The following is a 27,847-nucleotide window of genomic DNA, read 5'->3' on the forward strand; positions in this document are numbered from 1 at the left end:
ACCTTGGGGCCACTTCCTCTACCTAAAATGTTCTTGCACTGAATTTTTACTTTGCTACTTTCTTCTTGATGTTCATGTCAGATTCATAAGTCACCATCTCAGGGAGGCCTGTCTTGAACATTCAGTTTAAATAGCTCTCCAGTTACTGACTACCACATAACTCTGCTTATTTAAACTATAAAATTTATTTTTGTTTAACATTTTCTTATTTGTTTACTGTCAGTCTACTCCTACTAGAAACTAACTAAACAGGAACAGAGACACACAAATCAATGGTACAGATCAAGAAAATAAGGAGGAGATAAAGGAAGCATTTCAAAACAGGAAGAAAAAAAAGGACTCATTAGGCTAGGTGCAGTGGCTCACCCCTATAATCCCAGCACTTTGGGAATCCGAGTCAGGCAGATCACTTGAGGCCAGGAGTTTGAGACCAGCCTGGACAACATAGTGAAACGCTGTCTCTACTAAAAGTACAAAAAATTAGCTGGGTGCATGCCTAATTCCATCTACTCAGGAAGCTGAGGCATGAGAATCGCTTGAACTCAGGAGGCAGAGGTTGCAGTGAGCTGAGATCACACCACCGCACTCCAGCCTGGGCAACAAAGCTAGACTGTGTCTCAAAAAACAAAAACAAAAAAGGACTCATCAACAAAATGTACTGGGACAACTGGGTATTCGCCCGCAGGGAGGGAGGTTAAATCCCTTAAATAAACTTTAGCTATACTTTTTTGAAGTACATGTGTATATGCACTCCCCGCCTCACTTAAACAATGAGTACCAGAATAGTCATGAGGAAATTTTATAAAAATTTCAGTGTCATTCTAAGCATGATATAAAACCCTGAAGTCACAAACAGATTGATAAATTCTACAACACTCACATTAAAGAAAACACTCATGGAAAAGTCAAAACACCAAAAATTTGGACACAAAACTCAAACTGAGAAATGTGAACTACAATACAAGAGAGACAAAGGGCTTTTCCTTAATCAATAGAAGCTTAAAATGTAAAAAAAAACTGTAAGAAAAACATCAATATATATCAACAGAAAGGAGGCAAAGGATATAATTAGTTAGCAGAAAAGGAAATTCAAATAGCCCTTAAATATATAAAGAGATGCTCTGCCTCATTTATAATAAGCAAAATGCAAATTAAAACAACTGAAATATGTTTCAACTATTAGCAAAAATAAAAAATTCTGATAATACCCTGTGTGTTGGTGAAGCTTTGAAGAAAGCTTTGAAGAAAGGCAATTCATATAGTGTTGGTAAGAAAGTGACTAATTTAAGTTCTTTGTAGAGAAACCTGGCAATAGCTATAGATTAGGTTTATGCATACTCACTGACCTAGTGGTTCGGCTTCCAGTTATTTCTCCTAAACAAGTACGTACAATGTGTTTTTTATTTTTTCTTCAGCATTACTCACAATAGCCAAAACTGTCCACCAAATGAAACTGGTATACTCATGTAGTATTATACAGTAAGTTCTGACTTAACTTTATACGAGCTTCTTAGAATCTGTGACTTTAAGCAAAACAAGGTAGAACTATGCAGACTTAAAATGAATAAAGGAAATCTATGTGAATATGGAACAATCTAAAAAACAGATCTATAAACAAAACAAATAACGAAACCAAGGTGTACACATATGTCTACACAATTTGCTACCGGTTGCATAAAAAATGAAATGGAACGTGTACACATATATGCTTTTATGTGTACGGAAGATCTTTAGAAGTTCAAAAAGGAAGCTGGTTATAATGGTTTTTAATTGGTCTTTCCATACTGTCTAAACTCACTTTTTATTGTTGTATGAATCCTTTTTTTTAAAGCAACTGTAATTTCATCTGTTTATCAAGAGAAGTTCAACCAGAAATAGCTACCCAAGCAATAAACTGTTAGCAATTCATTAAATATTTCCAAAGCACTCAAACTTGTGTCATTAAATCTGTATTCACTCTTACTGGTATTTCAGAAACCATCCCTTTAATTATGCAAAGTACAATAGTGAAAAGAATTTTTTTAGTTTCATGAGTCATGTGACCAATTATTAAGGAGTCACACAGTTGTTTGTATATTTAGCCTAAAGATAGCTAAAACTAACAGATGATTAGCAGATGCTTAACAAATTTTAAAACCTTGAAGGTTTTCTTAATTTCAACCAAAGTACAGGTTATTTTCTCCCTTTGGTCAAAGCTCTATTGGTGTCTATCTAGACAACTCAAGCTTTTGAAAATGTACTAATTTATTCCCATTTTTTATTCTTTCTGTTCCATCCCAGATATTAGAAGTTTTTTTGGGCTAGATTTAATTAGGTTGTCATAATTATGCAATTGACATTTGGTGTACTACATCATTCTGAATGCAAAATATATTAATTGGAAAGAGACTTGTGATCTACACACATCATGGTAATACAAAAACTACCTTACTAAATAGTCTGAATCACTGTTAGAAAATAAAATCTAGGTTAGAGAAAATAAATATGTAATCATAGATTCATCAAAACAAGGCTGCTAGCTCTAAGAGCAAGTCTAAGGATGAAAAATGTGTGAGCAAAACCATAATTTGGCACTACAGTAATGTAAAAGACTAATTTTTGAAAAACTGGGCTTCTTAAATTACCAACATTCAATATCTCCGCTCTTGCTTTTTCTTTTGCTTAGAAAGTTCTTTCTGAACCCTAATTCTCATCTTTAAGAACTCAGCTCAAAAGTCAATTCTAAAGAGATGTCATCCCTGACCACTTTAATATCTTCATCATTTACCTTCTTTCACATTAGTGTTTTATTCCCTTCACAGTAATCATCACATGTGTAATGTACTGGGTTTGTATCTTGGTTATCATCTGCCTTTCCTACTACAATGTAAGCTTCATGAAGGAATGTTATTTGTCTTTGTTTACTGATATAACGCCAATATCCAACACAATGCCTGGCACAAAGTAAATGCTCAATAAATATTTGCTGAGTGAATAACTGCTAACACAAATGACATATGAATAATTTATACTTAGTAAACTAAACTAACAGTGATTAAAGGCAATCAAATATAAAATCATGAGGCCAGGCGCGCTGGCTCACGCCTGTAATCCCAGCACTTTGGGAGGCCAAGGCAGGCAGATCACCTGAGGTCAGGAGTTCAAGACCAACCTGGCTAACATGGTGAAACCCCGTCTCTACTAAATATACAAAAATTAGCCAGGCATGGTGGTGGGTACCTGTACTCCCCGCTACTCAGGAGGCTGAGGCAGGAGAATCACTTGAACCTGGGAGATGGAGGTTTCAGTGAGCCGAGATCGTACCACTGCACTCCAGCCTGGGCGACAGAGAGCAAGACTCCGTCTCAAAATATATATATATATATTTATGATGTATATTTATTATATATATATATATATCTCTCTCATGAAGAGGAAAAAAATGCCACCTCAACCTACCACTGTTGAAACCAATTATGTTTGTGAATTTCTTTCTTTATAGATTTTTCTATATATTTTATTCCTAGATTTTCTTATAGGATTAATCTCAAGCTGAAAATGTATATGCTTTGAGAAGTACAAGTTTTAATATTAGTCTACACTGAAAAAGTTCTTTTCCTAAAAAAAAATATAATTTACCAAAATAGTTCCCATGAGACTAAGAATTAGAACCAATTATCATAGAAAAAAATTAAATTATCAAAAAGATATTCTACAATAAAACAAGAGGCCTAGATGGTTTCACAAGGGAATACTAACAAACTTTAAAGGAATAAATAAGCTATTTAAGCAACAGATGCAAAGGACAAAAAAAGAAAAAGCATACACGTCCTTTTAGCAAAGCAAGTACCAAACTGATATTGAAACAAAAAACTAAAAGACAATTTGCATCTAGGAATCTCATTATAAAAATCCCATGTAAAATATTAGAATCCAGCAGCCCATTAAAATAACAATAAACCATGACTGTGATCAGATTTGGTTTATTTCAAGGAGCAAGGGAAGTTGAATATTAGCAAATCTAATTATAGAACAATTCTTCATGATCAGGGCAAAAGTAAAAAACCATCATGATCACTTCCATTGATGCTGAAAAGACTTTAATAAAATTCAACAAACATTTTTGCTAGAAACCCATAAAATAGTAAAAGGTTGGAAGACAGCTATACCCATTCATTTACATCTTGTCTATGGCTACTTTTATACTGCAACAGTAGAGGTGAGTAGCTGCAACAAAGACTGGACACAAAGCCATAAATATTTATTATCTAGCCCTTCATGGTATGTTTGACAACCCTTACAGTACTAGAGCTTTCCCATTAAAATGAGGAAAGAACAAAAATGTTTATCATCAATCACTGATATTTTGGAGATCTCATCCAATGCAATTAGACAAGAATATGAACACTAGCTTTTGCAACTAACTGTCTCCATTTCTGTGAATGAATCACTGATTTCCCTCTTGAGGCTGTCCTTTCTCCCTTGAGCAGTGACAGTGCTAATTCACCCATTCCTAACTTAACCAAAATGACATTTTAGGTGCCCAACTTTTCTTATTAAAGCAAAGTGGAGACATATATTGTATCTCCATAAACGATACTGAAATTATCAGCATTTTCAACTTAATTGTTCTTTTTAAAATACCAAAAGCATAATGAAAAAATCAGGGGGGCCTACTCGTTCTACATAAGGCTTATAAATACAATTAATGGCATACCCAACATTTGAATGTAATATATACCACTCTTGTACAATATACAGAAAAATAAATCTCACTGTTGAACATACCCTTCCTGAAGAGATAATTCTTGGTTTTCTTCTTCAGGGCCACTGCTATCACTTTGTAGCTCAGGTTCATTCTCATCTTTTCCTGGCAGAGTCTCCCAGCTTTCATCACTTGAGGATTGATCTTTTTCTGTACCAGAAAATCGATGAGGCAAAGAAGCAGACCATTCCCCATCACTGCATTCAGAACTGCAAATCAGAAGAGAAATAAACTATCATAATGTGTTCAGTTATTTTTATCATTTGGGGTGTTAACTAGATGATATGGTTTGGATCTGTGTCCCCACCAAATCTCATGTTGAACTGTAATCCAAAATGTTGGAGATGGGGCCTGGTGGGAGGTGACTGCATCATGGGGGTGTATCCTTCATGAAGAGTTTAGCATTATCCCCTTGGTACTGTTCTTGTGATACTGAGTTTTCACCAGATCTGGTTGTTTAAAAGTGTGTGGCACCTCCCCGCTCACTCTTTCTTACACCTGCTCCTGCCAAGTGAGAAGCCTTGTTCCCGCTCTGCGTTCCACCATGATTGGAAGCTTCCTGAGGCACCACCAAGAAGCAGAAGCCACTATGCTTCCTGTACAGCCTGCTGAACTATGAGCCAATTAAACCTCTTTTCTTTATAAATTACCCAGTCTCAGGTGTTTGTTTATAGCAATGCAAAGATGAACTAATACACCAGACATCATAGTATAGAGTGGAGTGTTGATGCCACATATGTTTTGTCAGGTGCTAATTCAATCTTCAGACTATTAAACAAATAAATGCATGCAGTAGAGTGTGACTCTCTGAAAAGAATATGGCATATGGCAAGTTATGGAATATATCACTTTACTTTTTCTTACACTACATCCATGGTACCTAGATAGGGGCTTGTCATATTTCAGACACATTTCTAAATAAATTTTTAAATACAATTTGGTAATCTTAAATGCTACCTGGAATAAATTAAGTAGACTTACTGCATATCTAACATGACTAAAACAACTTTCAAATTATATACTGACAACTAATGACATATTTTCTATGAATAAATTTCTACTATTACCATGTAATAAAAAGTTAACTGTCTTTTTCCTTCCTTTTTCCCAAAGAACTTTTCAAGAAGTGACATTCAAATGCATAAAAAGCAGTACTGGCAAAACTTTACTGTCCTTAGGTAGGACTGTGAATACAAAATAAATTTCAGTTCAGGCCGGGCATGGTGGCTCACACCTATAAATCCCAGCACTTTGGGAGGCTGAGGTGGGCAGATCACCTGAGGTCGGGAGTTCGAGAGCAGCCTGACTAACATAGAGAAACTCCATCTCTACTAAAAATACAAAATTAGCTGGGCGTGGTGCTGCACGCCTGTAATCCCAGCTACTTGGGAGGCTGAGGCAGGAGTTCAGCTTGAACTTGGGAGGTGGAGGTTGCAGTGAGCAGAGATTGCGCCATTGCACTCCAGCCTGGGCAACAGGAGTGAAACTCCCTCTCAAATAAAAAAAAAAAAAAAAAAAGAAGCACAGAAAATTACTTTTGATTACATTTAGCTTTAGCCAACTTGGTTACAATTAACTACTCTTAGTTTTTAAAGAATTAGCCCTCTTATACTACCAAAGGCTAAAATATTACTTATCAATGTTGAAAATAAGTCTTAAATGCCCCCTCCAACCGTATCAACCATTCTGGTTAAGAATCTCCTCAAAGATCTCTCTACGTTCACTAGACTTGGAAAATCAAAAATAACAATTTTAGTTTACGTTTTTGAAAGGAAGTGATAATTGGTAGGAAATTACATTTTTTAATGATGATTATTATGTCAATATGCAGTTAGTGATTTCCTTTATTAACAGATGCACTCAAAAGATCAAGATGCTATTAACAAACAGTAGCACTAATCTAAGCTCTGAGAAGTTTACTAGAAGCAAAAATATAAAATCAACTGCCAATTTCCAGTAAGCAATGGATGGCAGGGCACTAACATCCCGGAGAAGGAAAGCTATAAACCCTAGGCACAGCAACTAAAAGGTGTTCTTTCAGCTGGGTCTAAGCCAAAGTTCCTTGTATTCTGTACAATTTTCTGTGACCCAAAGAATAATCTAATATAAACAATTTCTAGACTTATATAAGTATTAAAATCCAACACAGAAAGTAGTTTTAAAGGAGCTTATTGACCTAAGTTTCCTTGAGTAAGAACCTTCTAAAATTCAAAGCTAAATTACCAACTCCTATTTTAATGTCTTTAACAATTAGGGTAAGATTTCTATATAAATTTGTGGCAATTCTTAACATATATAAAAGAGAAGCTCAGTTTTTAAAAAAAAATTTTCACTCAGAATATGATCCTGTCCAAAGAGATAACATTAAAAAGTCCTCACTTTTCCATATTAATCAAATAACTCATGGAATATCTCTAAACTTCAATACAAGAGGAATGTCTATGATCAATAATCAAGAAGCCTATGTTATGGATTGGCAAACTACTATAGGCTTGGGTTCAAACCTGACTCTGCTGCCTGTTTTTTAATGGTTAGTGAGCTAAAAATGGTTTTTACATGTTTATCTTTAATTCTGCCTCTTAGTCACCAAAGCCTAAAATATTTACCATCAGCTCCTTTAAGAAAAGGTTTGCAGACCCCAGGCCTATATCATTATTACTCATGATACCTAACCCTCAATGCTAAGGAGACAACTTTTAAATGTATATCCCCAGCCAGCCCCAACCATCACACTAAGCTTTCGCAATCACTAACTACCCTCTAAGCATTTTAAGATTTTTCACCTTCCTTGTCAAAAATTCTATTATAAAATTCATCTGTCAGATGAATCCCTCTCTTGATTTGTTATCTTTTAATGCTATCACGATGCTCTCATTCTGCAAACACTTATTTTTTGACTCTTCACAAACTCCCCACATTCAAATCCTTTCTTACTTTCCATTCTTTCTCTGCACAATGGCTCTTGTAGTCTTAGCTCCTTTTTCTCCGTTTCTCCTAAAATGTAAAACCCTAGTTCAAATGCTTTTCTCCAAATTAGACCTATATAGTCAATTATTAACTGGTGTTCCTAAATTTAATTCCACTCCCTCAAAATGCATTCTGAATACTACCATCACTTCAATTTACATATCAAACAGTATGTTTATAGTATTACTCCAAAAAACCTTCAACAGCTCTTTTTTCTAATGCTACTGCTTTAGTTTCACAAACAAGCCATTTGCCTATCACTATCACAATTTTTGCTGCAGTTGCACATTAACCCTCTGTCTTAAGGTACGATAGTTGAGAATACAGGTCCTGGTCAGCTTGCCTGGAGTTGAACCCACCACTTATTAGCTATGAAAACCTCTCTATGCCTTTTTAGCCTCACATATCAGGTGAATACAACAACAGTATTTAATAGTTCACTGGGTTCATGTAAAGGGTAAGTGAGTTAATATATATAAAACATTTTAACAATGCCTGATAAATAATGAGCCATCAATAACTGTTAGCGAGTCTTTTTTAAACATTTTTTTAAACTCAAATACATTTAGTTAGGATAAGCAATAGCCATTAAGTCCTGAATTTGATGTGCTACCTATATTTTCTTAATTTCCATTAACATGAATACATAATGATTAAATTAAAAACATTGTGTACCACTTAATATATTTTACCCACTTTGGAAATAGTGACCTATAGAATAAAAAGTTAAATGTCTTTGAATAACACTTATAATTTACTGCTATCTGATCCCAGTACTTTCTTGCATCCAACTCAAGAATGCTCTATTTCAAACAGTGTCCTCAAAGTGGGCATTCTTGCCATCAGGAATATCTTTATAATCACTTCACCTTTCCCCACTTCCAAACACAGATCAGACTCTATTTCTTTCAAGACCTTCCTGTATAAAATCGCTTCTTTTGTTTTTTCAATTATTTCATGAACTAGACGTCTTGTTTACTCAGTGCAGCTCACTACAACACAGCTGCTTCTTTAACATTGCAATTATTTTTCATAATAGTGCAGAGAAATCAAAGAAAATGGGTACTGAGAAAAGACAAATGGATGTGGAAATCAGGAGGTCACCACTGACATTAAAGAATATAGGGCCGGGTGCAGTGGCTCATGCCTGTAATCCCAGCACTTTGGGAGGTTGAGGCAGGTGAATCACCTGAGGTCGGGAGCTCGAGACCAGCCTAAGCAACATGGAGAAAACTGGTCTCTACTAAAAATACAAAATTAGCTGGGTGTGGTGGCGCATGCCTGTAATCCCAGCTACTCAGGAGGCTGAGGCAGGAGAATCGCTTGAACCTGGGAAGTGGAGGTTGCGGTGAGCCAAGATGGTACCATTGCACTCCAGCCTTGGCAAATAGAGCAACACTCCTTCTCAAAAAAAAAAAGAAAGAAAGAAAGAAAGAAAAAAAAAAAATTAGCCAGGCATGGTGGTGCACACCTGTAGTCCCAGCTACTCAGGAGGCTGAGGCAGGAGAATTGCTTGAACCCAGGAGGTGGAGGTGCAGTGAGCTGAGATTGCACCGCTGCACTCCAGCCTAGGTGACAAAGCGAGACTGTCTCAATAAAAAAGAATACAGAAATAATATTAGGAATTAGATTTCAAGGCAGTAAGAAGAGTGGATAGTGACAGAATAGAGACAGTGGGTATGGAAAACTTTTTCTTAAAATTCAGCAGTAGAAAAGAAAACACAAACAGGCAAATAACAGAGCAAGAAAAAGTAAAGGTTTTCTTCAAGATTGAGAAAAACTCAAGGTTGAGAGACAGAGGGAAGCAACCTATGAGTAAGGACAATTAGATGAAGTGTCAGAAATAACTAGAGGCACAGAATGAGAGGGGCTACCTCTCTTCATTGAAGAGGAAATTAAAAATACAAATAAATACTACTATCCCCTAATATGGAGAAGAGGAAAATAAGAAAATTCACATTTACATATTTTTAACTTCTACAGGAAAATAAGAAACGAAGCTAACCACTAGGAGTGACAGGAGTACATGGAAGGAAAAAAGGGAAAAGATTTAAAAATCACTTTTTAAGGAGTAAGCAACAGAACAAATAGGACACAAAAATGATCATGGAACAGTGAAGATCCATTTGTTCTAGATTTTAAAAGCGGGTGAATGACACATTTAAAAGTTCTCAAAGTAAAAACTAAATTAAGTACTACTTTGATCTTCATATGATCCTTCACTGGTACTGACTCCTTTTAGCACCTAAGAGTTGTATTTAAAAAGCAGACAACTATAATTTACTCTAATGTTACACTCTACACATTCATTGTGAACTAAAAAACTTGATATACAGAATGAAATTATAGACAAAATTTAGGTACAAATCCTAGGCAGAAATAAGCTATGGAAACATAAAACCAACCAAAAGTAATCTCTCGTTCCATAATTCCCCAAGGTACTTGTTACTTTGTTCTTCCTGGCATTTATCACAGCCACAAGAAACTCAACTACAGGAGCCTAGGAAAAAGTGAAATTTTAAATATTTTGTTATCTGACATAATCTAAACATTCTGGAACTTTTTACCACTATTAACACTGAACTGTAATGTAATACAGTGATATGAATGGATTATGTCCAAATATATAAGTCTGCTTAATTTCATTAAGATGGCTATGATTTTTGAATTGTGCCTGCTTTTTGTCACTTTCTGGTCTTTTTCCTTAGTATCAGGTTATTGTAATCCCATGAACTCCCTAGCATATCTGCAGAACAAACACATTTATACCTAATGTGCTCCTTCCAAACTTCTATGAACTTGAAAACAAGATAAAAAGGTTTGCTAAAATGTCAGCACATACGCTTTAAGATCTGTGCCTTGGCTGCATATAGATGTTTTATTTGTTGGGGGTAATACCAAGTTCTCAGAGAAAGTCTTTCTTTGTGGCTCTCAGGTAACCTACACGGAACAGGAAAGGCGCTTAATTCAGCCTCACAATAATAAATACGTATATTTTGTCTTCTTCATAAAGCTAGTGAACCTTGTGGGAACAGGGACCCTTATGATTTGTATTAACAGGGCACCTGGAACAAAGTCTGGCACTTAAGATTTCAACAAATCCTTTAATATATCATATTGAAGTCAACTAAATGGCTAACAATCATTTTATTTCCCAACAACATCAACAAAATAAGTTGTCCCAACATTTTACCTTAAGTAAGGTTTTTTAATTTTAAGCAAAGTTAAGTCCTAAGGCCACAAAAATTCTGCAAGAAACCTCAAATGCTACAAGGAACAGACAGTAGATGGCATGCCTCTCTTCAGAGCAGTTAGGCCCAAGGTTAAGATATGCTAGTATTGCTGAAAGGTTTTTTTTAAACTCAAGATCTTGTCCTCAAACAGTTACTAAACTTCTCAGGGTATATTTCAAAAGAGCAGGGTACTAACCTTAGCTCTTTGGTCTAATTCTAAGTCTGGTAATTATATGCTGCCTATTAAAATTCCCCTTGGAGTCCTAATTTAATAAGGTGGTGCTCAGTACCTGTCAAACAGCTCAGAGCAATGCTACTGGCTGCAATGTTTATCCCACAGAGTGTAACATTTCAGATGTGATTAAATGATCATTTAGAATTTTTCAGGGAAGAAGGCAATCATGAATTCATTAAAATACTTTTCTACTTAAAAAGAATATATAATTCATATTTTTAAAAAGTAGCCAAAGTTCCTACACCTAAAAATGCTGGCCGGGTGCAGCGGCTCACGCCTGTAATCTCGACACTCTGGGAGGCTGAGGCGGGTGGATCACTTGAGGTCACAGGTTCAAGACCAGCATGACCAACATGGTGAAACCCCGTCTCTACTAAAAATACAAAAATTAGCTGGGCATGATGGCATGCCTGTGGTCCCAGTTATTCAGAAGGCTGAAGCAGAAGAATCACTTGAACCTAGGAGGCAGAGGTTGCAGCGAGCCGAGATCACGCCACTGCACTCCAGCCTGGGCAACAGAGAGAAACTCTGTCTCGAAATAAATAAATAAATAATAAAAAAATAAAAATGCCACAATGAACTTTAGTTATATTCTTGATGAGTTCTACTTTGGCTATTATAAGCATGACAAAAAAACTTTTCAAGTATATCAACTTTTTAAGCTTTACAGAAAAACTCAAAGTTCACAGACCCAAGTTAAGCAGCAGCTCTTATACTTTCCATCCAAAACCTGAGAAGACTAGCATCACCATTTCTCCAATCTACAAATACAAGAACTAGGGAGGATGACAATGAAACATCAGGGAGATGAACAAGGGCAAAATGAAACTAAATAGGAGTGTACAGCTATTAAATTCCAACCTTTAGCTGGCACCATATTAAAAAGGCACCCTGGCAACTATAATCCTTTGCAGGGAATTAGGGTAGAGGAACAGGACACAGCAGCATAGAAACAGAGTTTCTGTTCAGAAATAGAATAATCTGTACAGAAAACTGTACAGACACTTTGAGATCCTAAAACATATCTTAAGGCTATGGATAAAAATATAAGTACAGTCCTAGGCAGAACCATTATCCTTTAGAATTTATTCCATGATTCTTTAAAACAAAACGAAACGAGAAACTTTTAAGTGTTTTCAGCATTTCAACGTGTCTTAAACAATGATCCTAAAGTAGTTCCATCATTTTGGCATACCCTAACCACAGGCTCTGTAGTCAATACATTACTAGCAATTTAAAAGGACAGTTTCTATTAACTGTAAATGTTTTTTCCCATCTATATATTGTTTGTTAAAAAAAAAAAAATCTATCATTGTTCAGAATATTGACATCATTTAAGAAAAAAATTAAAAATAAGAATAAGAATTACAAATAACTAAGAAAATACCTTATAACTATCAAAAGTCCAGGGTCCTTCAAGGCAAAGAATACACTTCCACCACTGACCACCCCCAAAACAAAGAAAATCAATTTAAAATCAAGGAGCCAGGAAGACTACCTTTCTCTAGGGGTTGGCAAACAATGTAACAATTTCATCAACTTCATCATAAGACATTATAACTGACTATAAAAAGCAAGCAGAAGAGAAGTATTTATTTTGCCCAAAATGACAAAGGTATAGCCAAATTAAATGATTCTCCTTAAAGAAGAAAAAGTGTAACTGGGGGAAAAAAAATACAAGCACCTTACACTTTCAAAAAAACAAATTATCGAAGACTGTAAGTTTTGTCTTTTTTTTAAAAATAGTAAACTAGAGGTATAATATTAGAGACTTGCAATCTATTTCAAAATCTTAGGGCTAAATGTGTTTTGGAATTTTGATATATATTTCCCAGATTTAGAACTACTACTTAACAAACCCCAACATGGTCCAGGCCAGCACACAGTAATCAAACATAACTGTATTTCTGCAGTAAAATATACAAATATTTGAAAAAATACCCTCATTTCAATTCAGATCCAGATCTGCTTATCCAGGAAGTTAACATCAGGTCAGGCTTTGTGGCCAATTTCTGTTTTTAGAAGTGTGGATACTGAATAAAAGACTGTGGGCTTGAACTGAAAAAAACTTTACCTTTAGCTTAAAAACAGTATATCATACAAAAATTACTTACTAACCCTTAAAGTTTACAGACTTTGACAGAGCAGCAGAAATTATATTTTAAATATTTTCTATAATAAATTACACAATCTGTATTATAGTAGCTTAATTCATATGTCCAAAGAAAACCAAATGAATTGTTTTATGACATGAATTAAAATGCATTCATATTCAAAATGGTAAATTTCTTCCTTTATAGTACTTTCTAGCTAAAAAAAACCACACAATTATTTCCACTAGCTAATAAAATCTTGCAATTGCACTGTAATTGAGCACTGTCAGGGATGCAACTAGCTTACAAGGACTCACGAAAATCTGGACACTGGAGTAATGGAAATTCAGCAACTGAACAAAGAAATTCTCCATTTTTTTCTTTTTCTGTTGTCTTATGGTTTGGAAAAAAAAGATACGGGTTTGTAAGAGCAATTAGAATGCTTATTATAAGTTTTATGTTCTGTTGAAAATAGCAAAGAATAGTGGTGAACAGTCTCTGGAATACCCAATTAGGTACTCAAAGTCCAGCTCTACCATTAAGTTGCTCTGTGACCTTAGGAAGTTATATAATGCTCTGTGCCTCAGTTTCTTTATTTACAAATGAGGGAAATAATGGAACCTACCACACAGAGTTGTTAATGAGAATTGAATGCTAAGAAAAAATAAGTAAAAAATAAACTTAGTGATAGGAAGAGCCACAGGAAGAACAGATAAAGAGGGAAACAAGTGATATTAGTCACTACTGGCAATGTTAATGAAGTATTACCAATCAATAATTTGTGATATTAATCACTTTTTAAACCCAGACTGGCTTAATGTAGGTTTTTAAAAAATACAACAAATGTTTATTTTACATTTTATTAATTGAAATACCATGAACTAACTAGCATCTCTATCCCTTTATAATAATAATCATTATCTGAACTTACTTCTGTAAACTACTAAAAACCTCAAAAACATTTTTTCGTGAAAAATTATAATGAGTAGTTTGCCTGTATGGTTAGCATTCAGTAAATAAAAATATTTGGTTAGTCAAAATGTCTAATTCCCTGATCATATCAAATAGCCCAGCCATCAAACATGGTTCTAGAAAGAAACCACTTCATTTACTACACAATCTGAAAAAGTACTGGATGTGACCTTACCTATCTTCATCTTTGTCATAGAGTTGGTAATAATCTCCACAGCCATTCCAAAAGGTGTTATCCACTTCTTGCCTTCCTGCTGTGGCTCCACTTTCTGATGTCATTTGGTTATTTTCTGTTTCCCTTTGTGTAATAACTCTTGAGTATGGTGGATCCAAGAACATACAGTCATGCTCTCCATCATATTCTTCACATTTTATTAAGAGGTCATCTGAGCCACTTTCCTCAACTTCCAAAGCCTCTCTCCATCTTTGAACACTTCTTTGTTTCGCCTCATGCCTATTAAAACCTGTTTCTTGGTCCACCTGGCTTGAACTTATCAGTTTTCTAACTTTTGGCCTCACTACCTGTTCAGGAGAACTTCCATGGTTCTTTTCCCTATCATTGATATTTTGTTCACTACAAATATGCCCTGGACCACAGGCTGCATCTTCAGGTGAATGTTCTGTCTGTCTTTCCTGGCTAGTATTATTTTGTTGTTTCGTACTAACCATTTCATCTTGAGAAGACCTCTGAATTTCCTGGCTATTCTGATGGACAAACTCAGTATCACCAGCAGAACTTTTCACTAATGGTACAGAATCTAACTCTTCAAACTCATCTCTTACTTCACAGTTAAATGAGGGAACTGGTGGTGAAAGACCAGTGTATGCCTCTGCCTCTCTGTTTTCCAACTCAAATACTGTATTGCCTAATGATTCCTGGTATCTACTACCTTCCACAACTTCTGCAGAAAGTTGAAGACGGTCATTATCTTCTCCATGTTTGCCATCTGGATCATAAGAGTCTGTATGAACCAATGCAATTCCATTTTGGACACTTGAAGCATTACAAGCTCCTGGAGTATACTCTCCCTCAGAGTGATTATGAAGATTTGTACTGCTTCCTAAGGTATCCCTGCCTTCCTCACTGTGATGTACTGCAACAAAGGATTGACTGCTCTCAGTGGTTTGATTCAATGCTGAACCACAAGTGGGAATTTCTGTTTCACTTTTTTCAAATATAGGTTCACTGGGTAAAGAAGAATCAACTTGATCCAAAGGACTGGAACCTTCATAAAAAACAAAAGAAAACATATTTTGAAGGATTAACTTAGATAAAATTTTATGTAATAACTATCACTTAAGTGGAAATCATACCAATTATTACTACTTGAATATATGAGTAAATTTATTTACCAAGCACTTCTATGCTCCTTAACTTAACTGAGAATGCAGACTGATTACTCTATGAGTTCATTTATGTCAATGTATAGCCTTTCACTATCATCTCCCTCACATGTCTTTGGCAGTTTTCTATCTAAATCCTAATATCTAATGCCTTCTGCAAGACATATAAAGGAGAAGCTCTTGAGAGGTTATACAATGGGAAGCCTCTCTTAAGTGGAGTCTAGGGTAACCAATCTGCTTCCCAGTGATTTCCAAACACACCTTCTTTATTATATGCAGGTAAAAACAACAACAAAACGAAAAACCTTCAAAAGTACTTATGACAGATATAATAACTATAGTTACAGATTTAAGAGAAATTAGACCCTATTGTGTTTTGTTGGCAATTCACAAAATTATATCTCAGTATCTAGACAGATTATAAATTGAATTGTTGTAATACATTTGTAATAAGTTTACTTTAGATGTGTTATAGTTATGACTGAAAAACAACAAAGATCAATATGTTGATTCTTGTCATAATTGTGAGAATTCTGAAACATGAGTAAAATCATATCTATAAATTACTTTAAGCATAACTATCTTGCATCACCACTAATAAAAAAATGAAGACATTTGAGATTTGCTGGAATAAAAATTCATGAATTGTAAAATAACTGAAGTTCGGCCATGATATATGGTACGAAGGGTTCTTTTTTTTTATTTTTATTTTTTTGAGACGGAGTCTTGCTCTGTGGCCCAGGCTGGAGTGCAGTGGCGTGATCTCGGCTCACTGCAAGCTCCGCCTCCCAGGTTCACGCCATTCTCCTGCCTCAGCCTCCCAAGTAGCTGGGAACAAAGGGTTCTTCAATGGGATGACCCTAGCTAGTAATTCAGATTCTTACATATGACAGCAAAAATAATCTAGAAATGTCTTGTCAAGTTTGCTTAGAACAAGAGGAAGAAGACAAATCCAGTCCAAAAATGTGCAATTATGGTACATGGATAGCTACAAAATACTTTTTCAAAACCACTGAATAACTAAGAAATTTTAATTGAATAAGCCTTCCTTGTTCTTTGGATTTTGTAAAATGATGAAAAAATAAACAAGCCAAGTAAAATTTAGGATAAAATTAAAAGAAGAAAAGTTGGCCGGGCACAATGGCCCATGTCTGTAATCCCAGCACTTTGGGAGGCTGAGTTGGACGGACCACTTCAGGTCAGGAGTTCGAGACCAGCCTGGGCAACATGGCAAAACCCCATCTCTACCAAAAAATACAAAAATTAGGCGTGGAGGCGCATGCCTGTAGTCCCAGCTACTTGAGAGGCTGAGGCAGGAGAACCACTTGAACCCAGGAGGTGGAGGCTGCAGGGAGCCCAGATCACGCCACTGCACAACAGCCTGGCTGACAAAGTAAGACTCCATCTCAAAAAAAAAAAAAAACAACAAGAATGCCAGGCATGGTGACTCACACCTGTAATCCCAGCACTTTGGGAAGCCAGCCAAGACAGGTGGATCACTTGAGAGGTCAGGAGTTTGAGATCAGCCTGGCCAATGTGGTGAAACCCTGTCTCTACTAAAAATACAAAAATTAGCTGGGTGCGGTGACAAACACCTGTAATCCCAGCTACTAAGGAGGCTGAGGCACAAGAATTGTTTGAACCTGGGAGATGGAGGTTGCAGTGAGCCAAGATGCACTACTGCACTCCATCCTGGGCAACAGAACGTGACTCCATCTCAAAAAAAGAAGAAGAAGAAGAAAAGTTATTTAAATATTATATGCAGGGAAAAAATATCTCTACTTGATCCACATTCTTAAAAATTTCAAAAAATTTCTTTTTGATTCAAAGATGATTTCCTTTGGCTGGAGGTTATGACAACGTAATCACTACTATGAGAGTGTGGTTATATTTTAATGATTGGCTGTATTCTATTTTCTTCTACGTTTAAATGTATACACCATTAATATTAAATTCAATAAGAATTTCAAAATAGAATTTCTTGATAGGAAGTGTGCTGCATTTACACTCACAGACATGCATAATACCCACCCAAAAATTTAATTATAAGATCAATTCCTATATAACTATTAATAACCTTTAAATAATTAAATGTTACACACCTGAGGAATTTTCCTTTGGAACATCATCTAGTTCCAACACTTCATAGTCATCACCAGCCCGACCTAAGCTTCTTTCATGTCTGGTCATACATGGTTTAAAACTGACATAAGCATGTCTTCTTCCATATCTCCTGCCTGTAATTGTCTGATACCCTCCTGCTGGTTTGGGCCAGACAGCCTTACCAGATTCTTGGTCCATTGCTGAAAAAAAAGTTAAAAAATTAAAACAGGAACAGCAATGAGCTTTATTCTTGCAACCTGTTGGGGAAAACTACTTCAGTTTATATTTTATTATTTATCAAATCATATGCTTCTGAACATGAAGTGTACCTTACTAGTACTATAAAACATTATTCTTCACACCCTAGAAAATTAAATATGAAGTACTATATAATAAGAGTTAGTGGCCTTTTCCCTTCAAAAAATATGTTTTAAAATTTGGTTTCTTTAAGGTATTTCAGATTTTTATAATGAAACCTATCAAAAAATATTTTTCATATGCCAAATTATTATACTGCCAAAGCTCTTTATGGATTGGAGATCTTCCAAATTAAGTACCTTATATATTATATTAATATAAGTGCTCAATACATATTTGATGAATCAATTACTAGCATTATGATATGATGGTTTCAATTACTTTAAGAATGAAAACATTTATGTCAAAGATAACAAGTAACCTCTTTAAATGGTATCTGTACCATGAAGAATCAACTAGATCACAATAAATATGTTCCAAAGATTAACGTCAGATAAAACTATCCAAAAGAAAACAGCAATGAGCCAGGTCAAACACATACTACCCTGCCTTCAAAACTACCAATAAATGGTATATGTTATGGTAAGAAAAGCCATCAACATTTACATGACTTGACAATTAAGTTTTGATGACTGAGGGGTATACAGTAGTAAACAGCAGCAACTTTCACTAAGTAGTACATTATTATACACACACACATATATATTAAGTGTAAGTCTGCTTAGTCAATTATACATTACATGTACTACACAGCAACTAAACAAAATATTTTCTCACAGCATATGGTATAGTCAATAAATGCAACAGTTGCTGGGCATGGTGGCTCATGCCTGTAATCCCGGGACTTTGGGAGGCTGAGGCAGTCGGATCACTTGAGGCCAGGAGTTCGAGATCAGCCTAGCCAACATGGCGAAACCCCGTCTCTACTAAAAATACAAAAATTAGCCAGACGTGGTGGCACATGCCCATAATTCCAGCTACTCAGGAAGCTGAGGCATGAGAATCACTTGAACCCAGGAGGCGGAGGTTGCAGTGAGCCAAGACTGTGCCACTGCACTCCAGCTTGGGTGACAGTTCGAGACTCCATCTCAAAAAAAAAAAAAAAATGAATAAATGAATGAATGAAACAGTTACATAATTTCTTAGTTGCATTAAAATAAGAAATATAATCACTTCCAAGAAGGAAACAGAAACAAACATGTATTTATAATACATGCACATATCCAGTATAAATAATATCAAGTGTTACACTTATTTAATCCCATCAGTAATCTTGAGGTGGATATTGTATTCTATTTTTAAAACTGAAAAATTAAAGTTAAAATTAAGTGTTGGATAACTTGTCTAATAATCCAAAAGTATGACTCCAGAACCAATGCCCTTAACAATTCTACCAAAAGAATAGTCTCCAAAGTGGAAAGCATAAAGCTTTCCAAGCTAAATGGGTATGGAAAGAAAATACCAGAATTTCTATTTTTACCTATCAAAAATTAGAAACTAAGCTTTACAAATATTCAATATATGGATCAAAACCAGCCTTTAGTAAGACCACAGGTCAGATGATCATATGTCACTTACTGGTACTCAAGGTACCCAGAGGAAAAAACAAGAAGTACTCAATGTAGAAGAACTGACTTTCCTTACCTGCCGGCTCCTTTTCAGTGTACTGTGACATATATGGCAGCGTCTGTGTGACCAGTTCAGTAGAATTATAGATGTGATTTAGTTTTTATTCACACTATGGACAAGCCGCAGAAGATTCCTACAAAGAAACAATGAATTGAACAATATATTAATAAAAGCACAAAAATAGCAAAACTGATCCTTCTGCTCCTCCTAGTGAAGTCTTACAATAAAACTTAGAAAAATACAATGTGATGTAGCCAGCACGGTGGCAAACGCCTGTGATCCACCTTAGATTACAGCACTTTGGCAGGCCAAGGCGAGCAAATCAGTTTGAGCTCAGGAATTCGAGACTAACCTGGCCAACATGGTGAAAGTCTGTCTCTGCAAGAAATACAAAAATTAACCAGGCGTGGTGGTGCACACCTCTAGTTCCTCAGGAGGCTGTGGTGGGAGGATTGCTTGAGCCCAGGAGGTGGAGGCTGCAGTGAGCCGAGATCATGCCACTGCACTCCAGGCCTGGGTGACAAAGTGAGATCCCGTCCCAAAAATAAATAAAAACAAGAAAAATACAACACAATTTGACAAGCCAATCAAAAACCCTCAGAAATACCAAAACGGCTATGTGAAATACAGATTTACATCTGCTCTTGATAAACCTTGCCTAAGTATATATCATCCTTAAGACTGTCAATGACAACAACACATACATAATTTATAAGTAAACAAACAAAAATATCAGAAGTACTGACTCAGGTATGTAACCAAACTATTTGGGAGTCTACTACACTGTGCTATCATTGCTTCTCTGTCAAGCAGTAAAGTTCCTTTAGCCCTGGAATTGCTAAAAGGTAACTGTAAGAATACAAACTTCATTTTTTAAAAATGTGTAATGGCTTATAACAATAATTAATGTGTGTAAATAATGATGTATTTATTCTTTGCAATAGTCAGTTGATCAGATAATTTAATCCCAAATAAGAACCTATTTTCAATCAGGAAAAACTACAATTTATCATGGAACAAATACAAATAGAACTTCTGTTTTGAAATTAATGCATTTATTTACTATTTGAAAAGTACTATTTGAGAAGTTGCAACCTGTGGTTTTTTTGAAAGTTTGGTTAAGTTTTTATTTAAATACCTTATTTATTTAAACACTTGAGCTACTGCTAATTGCTCATCATTAATGCAATAGCTCTGCAAATGAGTTTAATTTATATGTTACCTGTCTAATCACAGACAGATATATATTAACATACGTAAGAGTACAAACCCACATTCACCCATATAAATTATAAATTCAGTAACAAGTTATGATCCTTTAAAGTATCTGAATCAAAAGAGGCTGTTAGCAACAGCTAAAGAGAAAAGGAATATAAAAATAATAATCTTAACATACTGGCAAAAACATAGGTGCTAATTAACAGTGTTTTAACTTTTTTTTTTTTTTTGAGACCGAGTCTTGCTCTGTCGCCCAGGCTGGAGTGCAGTGGCTTGATCTCGGCTCACTGCAACTTCCACCTCACGGGTTCAAGTGATTCTCCTGCCTCAGCCTCCCAGTAGCTGGGACTGTAGGCGCGTGCCACCATGCCCGGCTAATTTTTGTATTTTTAGTAGAGACAGGGTTTCACCATATTGGTCAGGCTGGTCTCAAACTCCTGACCACGTGATCCACCTGCCTTGGCCTCCCAAAGTGCTGGGATTACAGGCATGAGCCACAGTGCCTGGCTGAAATGTGCGTTTTATTCTGAGATGGAAAACCATCGAAGTTCTGACCACAGAAGAGATATTTGACTTCTGTTTTAAGAAGAATGCTCTGGCTACTGTATTGAATAGCATGAAGGGGAATGAGGTCTAAAGCAGGGAGCACTGTTAAAAAGCTATAAAAATAATACTGGTAAGAGATCATAGTGGTTTGGACCAGGGTTAAAATAAAGATGGTAAGAAATGACCAGATTCTGGACATATTATAAAAATAGAATCAACAAAATTTACTAATATAGGATATGAAAGAAGGTCGAGGTTGACTCCAGGTTTTACAGGCTGGGCAATGGGAAAAATGGAGTAAATTTCAATTAATGTAGGAAAAATTGTGGAAGAGCCAGATTTGAAGAAAATATATTCAGTTCAGTTTTGGATGAGTTAAGTTTGAGATATCTATTAGACATTCAAATGGAAATATTAAATAGGAGTCTAGAGTTGACTGAAGAATTATGAGCTGTTAGTATAATTTGGGAGTTGTCAGTGTATAGATTATACCAAAACAGGTATGAACTTGGATGAGATCTCTAGGTGTACATGGAGAAGTAAAGTTAAGCCCTGAGAAAATCAAATATGAAGAGGCCAGGGAAAAAGAAGCAGAGATTGAGTATCCCTTTTCCAAAATGCTTGGAACCAGAAGTGTTTCGGATTTGGGATTTTTTCAAATCTTTGAATATTTGCATATACATAATGAGATATCGTGGGGATGACATCCAAGTCTAAACAGAAAATTCACTTGTTTCCTACACATCTTACACACACAGTCTGAAAGTAATTTTATACAATACTTTTAATAATTGTGTGCATGAAACAAAGCTTCTGTTAAGTACTGATGTGTGGAATGTTCAAATTATGGTGTCATATTGGCAGTAAAAATGTTTCAGATTTTGTGGCCAGGTGCAGTTGCTCACACCTGTAATCCCAGCACTTTGGAAGGCCAAGGCAAGCAATCACCTGAGGTCAGTGAGACTCTGTCTCAAAAAAAAAAAAAAAAGTTTCAGATTTTGGAGCATTTTTCAAATGTTAAATTTTTGAATTAGGGATGCTTAACCTATAGCAGAAAAAATAACAGAGGGCAGTGAGAGAAAAGAAAAATACTGAAGTGTGAACACCAAGTGAAGAAAGTGTTTTAGGCAGAACTGATCGTGCCAAAAGTTAAAGTATGATGAAGGCCTATCACTGACTACTTAGCAACATGGAGGATAATGGCAAATGGCAGCACCTTCGGTAGCATGGTTGGTGCAAATACCTGATAGGAATGCTACTAAAGAGAGGAAAGGAATTGGAAACAGTACAGAAATCATGGAAATCACCCTGTTTCTTAAACTTTTCTTTAATGTGATTCCACTTTTCTTCTTAAAGATACTCTTCGGAGCCGTCTAACATCCTGATCTAAATTTAGTCTACCTGTTTTCAAGGGCTATTAATCAGCTACTTCTGTGGAAATCTTTTGATTGTACTACCCGTTCAGGTTTAGCACCCTACTTTGAATTCCATGTTTTTATCATTTTTTTTTCCCTTTACTGGAAGATTCTCAAATAATGGTTTCAACAAGTATATGTTGGAGGCAAACACTGAGTCCTTGGACATCTGAAAATACTATCTCCCTCATACTTTAGTACAGTTCAAGACAAAATCATTTTTTCTAAACTCTGAAAGGCACTGTGTCCTACCTGTCTACCGATTTATCCTCATTTTGTAGAAACACCAAGTTTTTCTGTCTGGAATATTTAGGGTCTTATCTAAATAGCTGGTATTCTATAATTTCACAAAGACTTGTTTGGGGCAGGCCATGTTTAAATTTTTCCTACACAGCATTGGAAGAGCTATTTTAATTTAGAGACTCTTGTACACGTCTCAAATACATCTTTTTCCTCACTACTTTTTCTTTATTTGGCCCAAATGGGTTAATCATTTGTCTCTAAACTTTCCTTTCATATTTTCACTCTACAGACTGGGAGATTACACTCATTTTTACTTCTTTCCCTTAGCCTTTCCTTATTCTCTTAGCCTGTCATTACTCTCTGTAACAATCTTTTTAATTTCTCATACTTTCTTATTCTGTGATTATTATTTAATAGTAGTTCTTGTGTTATGAATATAGACTAGAATCTCTCTGTAGATACTAATTATTTCTATTTAATCCGAGACCTCTATATTCCGTCTACCACAGTGTTATCTCATTTCTATCTCTAAGTATAAAAAATAAGAAAAAAAGCAAAACAGGGAAGAGGTAAGTAGGGAATAAAGACCATAGCTAGGGTCAAGATTAAAATGATTAATCAGTACAAATTTGTAGCTAAGGTAAATTGGGAACACCTAGTTTTTCTCTAAATAGACATTTCCTTTGCTGATCAGTTGTTTCCTCCATGTACTATTCACCTAACATGTTTATAACAGACTGCTCTCTACTTGTGACAATTAGTCACTTCAAACAATTCGGGGTTTTTACATACTTCTTACTAATACTAAAACAAATATATAAACGTGTTACTAAGAATTAAAGGAGTCAATCAAGGACGTATTAATTTCTGGATCTCTCAATTATTAACGTAGAAGTAATCACTTTATCATTTCAACCAGGATATTATGCCAACAGATCTGGACAGACAATAGGAATCATCTTTAAAGAATGCAAGGAAGAACATGGACATGTAAGGTACACTTCTCACAGTAAACTAGTGAATTTAAAGACAAAGGCCTTGTTTATTTTTTATTTACATACACTTTGTCTAGTACATTGTCTGACAGTATATTTAAACAGTTACTGAACAAATGAATGAATGAATGAGATAATTCTGTGCTCCTTTCTCTGATGGAAATGTGGTCATATAATGGAAAAAGAGGGCTAAGTATTTGGGCACACATGGATTCAAACTTCATTTAGGCAAGTTAATAAACTGCTCTCAGTATTAGAGCCCTCTCTTGTGACTTGTTTCTAATGAAGACAGTATGATGGATGTGACTGTGTGTGATGTGCAAGAATAGGGTAATAAAAGGATTGTGGCTTCCTTAATTTCTCTGCTCACTCTTTCTGGAAGAAACCAGCTGCCACATCATGATATCACTCAAGTAGACCCATAGAAAGCCCACATGGTGAAATACTGACCGTTCCTGACAAAATCCACAACAACTAAGGTCTTCCGGCAACAGCCACATGGATGAGCAACCTGGAAAGCAGGTATCTCAGCCCTAGTGCATTACCCTTCAGATGACTGCAGTCCCAGCCTACATTTGACTGCAACCTCTTGAGAGACTTGAACCAAAATCAGCAACCAGGCTGCTCCTGAATTTCGAACCCACTGGGACTGTGTGATGATAAATGTCTGAGTTGCTATGTCCACTGCAGGACAACAAGTTACTCTCTTATCCTGCAACAGGTAACAAATACAAATAATGTAAATTAAAATGAAGATTTAGGCACAGGGAGACAAAAATCAGCTAAACTTCCAGAAGAAGGGTTTCAACTGATAGCGTGGATCTACACCCTTATGACTCATCTGCTGGGAGCCAGAAATAACTCACTTTTAAAGTATCTTTTCTAGAAAAAAAAGGTTGAGAATCAAATACAATTTGATCCTTACTTGAAGGAGAAGTCTTGGTTACTCTTCCAAGTCCATTAGAATATTTTTTACTCTCTCATATTTACATATATGCCTCCAAAATGCCCTAAAAACATTTAAAATTCCTCTTAAATCAGTCTTCTATAATTAACTTACCCTGCATTCCTTTTAGTGAATGAATTCCTTAGACACACGGAATTTTGATAATTTACACCTATTATCACAACTGAGATATAAATTAAGAACTACAAACTTTATGACAAAATGCATTTATGACAAACTATGACAAATGTTATTAGAAAGCTATTTTACATTCCCCAAACAAATCCATGTTGGTCACAATACATTAACCCTTTTATATCTCACTGGATTATTCTTTTATCTATTTCATGAGAAATATTGGCTTAAAATGGTCTCATCATGCTTTTGTCAGGTTTTCCTATCAAGATTATACTAAAGTCATAAAATATGCAAATAAATCTTTCTATCTTCTTCTTGTTCTCTAGAGGAGTCTGTGTAAACCCAGGATTATATCTTACTTAAATGTGAGGCAGATTTGTCAGTGAAGCCATCAGGTCTAGGATTTTCTTTGTGGAAAGTTTTTTGATAAATTCAACTACCTTAATAGACACAGAACAACTCAGATTTTCTATTTCTTTATATGTCAGCTGACTAAACTGTGTTTTTCAGGGATTATGACCTTTCATTCAAGTTGTCAAATGTATTATCAAGTTGTACATAATTCCCTTTCATTAACAATTTAATATAGAGAGGATCTGTAGTGAAGTCTCTTTTTTTCATCCCTGTTACTAGTAATTTGTGTTTTCTCTCATTTTTCTTAATCAGGTCATTACAGGTTTTCATTTTTTAAAAGTTTTCTTAACTGACTGTAAAACTTTCCTGTTTCATTGATTTCTACTTTTATACTATTTCCTTCTTTCTACTTCCTTGGGTTTAATTCATTGCTCCCTTGAGATAGGAGCTTAGACTACTGATTGTTAACCTTTGTTCTTTACTAATTTATACATCTAAAGCATAAAGTTACCTCTAAGCATTGCTTCAGCTGTATTCCAAAAGTTCTGATATGTATTATTTTTATTATTTTTCAGATTAAAATGTTTTCTAATTTCCACAGTGACTTTGTTTTTCATCCACAGGCTACTCAGAAGTGTCTTGCTTAATTTCCAAATATTTGCAGCCTATTTTTTTTTTTGTTATTGGGTTGTAATATAATTCTATAGTGATCAGAAAACACGCATTGTATGATTTAAATTCTTTGAAGATTAATGATACTACTTTATGACCCAGAATATTTTTGCACATGTCCCATATGCACTTAAAAATAATGTAAAGCCTTCAGTTGTTGAATATAATGTTCTATAAATGTCAATTAGGTTAAGTTGATTAATCATACCATTCAAATTTCTTATTCCTTTACTAAAACTTTTTTTAATCTTATTGTTCTACCAGTTACTTTGAATGTATTTAAAATCTCCAGCTAGGAATACAGATCTACCTTTCTTTTTAGCTATTTTAGCTTCTGTCTTACATATTTGGAAGCTGTGTTACTATGTGAAAACATATTTAGAATTATGTCTTCTTGATAAATTGGCCCACTCATCATGATCTTTTTTCTCTTATCTCTCATAACACTTCTCTCCTTAAGTCTATTTTGTCTGGTATTAATATAGCCACATCAGCTTTCTTTTGGTATTTGCAACAATACTGATTCCATCTTTTCATTTTACCTGTGCCTTTACTTGTAAAGTGCTTTTCTTATAAACAGAATATAGGTAGGTCTTACTCACTTATATATAATGTCTGATAATCTTTCTCTTTTTGTTAGAATATTTAATCCATTCACATTTAACATAATTACCAATGTAGTCTGGTTTAAATCTACCATCTTGCTATTATTTTCAATCATCTCACCTGTCCTTTGTTCCTTTATTCCTCCTTTCTTGAATTCCTTGGTAATTATTTTTTTATTATTCCATTTCATCTGCTAGCTTTTTTGATACATCCTTTAAAATATCATTATCTTAGTGGTTTTCCTAGAAATTACAAAATGTATCCTTGATGTATGCTGGATGATATTTCCTAGAAGCTCTAAATAACTTACCTTTCTCTAATGAGTATTTTAAGTTTTCTTTTGGCAGGCAATTATATTGCAAGTAGATTGTCTTAACATCACAGAAGTCTGGTTTTGGTTTATGTTTGGGCAAGTCCATTTCAGCTTGTCCTTATATCAAAGTGTAACCTACACTCTTACTGTCTACTTCAAACTACAGATGCTCCTGGACTTAAAATGGGGTTACGCCCTGACAAATCCACTGTAAAATGAAAATATTGTTAAGTTGAAAATGCATTAAAGACCCTACTAAACCCACTGTAAAGTTGAAAAATCATAAACGAAACCAGTTGAGCACTGTCTGTAGTTCTTTTACCAGGTCCCAAAAAAATGCAAGAAATTCACATAACAGTTTAACTCCTCCATGTCCATGGTTGTTATCTTCACATAGCTCACCCTACATGTAAGCCGCACCAAACATTATCAAGACTGTTTCAAACACCCAATAATCTTCAATATCCCTTTCTGAAAATGTCTACTTATTCCATTTCCATGCCTCCATCTGTCTGATGTTCCTTTAGCCTAAATAACATATTTTAATGTTTGTTATGAGTCTGCTGGTGACAACTTCCCTCTCTGCTTCTGTCTGTCTAAAATTGTCTTCGTTTTTGAAGGATATTCAAATGAGAATAGTATTCAACATTAGACGCCTTTTTTTTTCTTTTTTTGGAGCACTATAAAGATGTACCCCTATTGTTTCCTGGCTTCCACAGTTTCCATTAAGAAGTCCATGTCATCTGAGCTGAATACATATACTCAAACACCTACCAAGTGAGTGTGCTTGTCAGTGAATTAAAAATGAGAGAAAATAAAAAGT

The 27,847-nt window shown here is 35.2% G+C and overlaps 1 protein-coding gene across 1 annotated transcript in view; it reads right to left on the reverse strand.

Annotated features, from left to right (window-relative positions):
• Positions 1-27,847, reverse strand: part of PJA2 (praja ring finger ubiquitin ligase 2) — a 71,186-nt gene that overhangs the window by 24,938 nt on the left and 18,401 nt on the right. The window contains exons 2-5 of the mRNA XM_003826758.4: positions 19,594-19,711; positions 17,691-17,891; positions 14,420-15,470; positions 4,768-4,953 (exon numbers count right to left, since the gene is read on the reverse strand). Coding sequence (XP_003826806.3) covers positions 4,768-4,953; positions 14,420-15,470; positions 17,691-17,891; positions 19,594-19,624 — 1,469 coding nt within the window. The 5' untranslated portion in view covers positions 19,625-19,711. The remainder of the gene's footprint in view (positions 1-4,767; positions 4,954-14,419; positions 15,471-17,690; positions 17,892-19,593; positions 19,712-27,847) is intronic.

Source organism: Pan paniscus, chromosome 4 (assembly GCF_029289425.2).
Source record: "Pan paniscus chromosome 4, NHGRI_mPanPan1-v2.0_pri, whole genome shotgun sequence".
In the NCBI taxonomy this organism is placed as follows: Eukaryota; Metazoa; Chordata; class Mammalia; order Primates; family Hominidae; genus Pan; species Pan paniscus.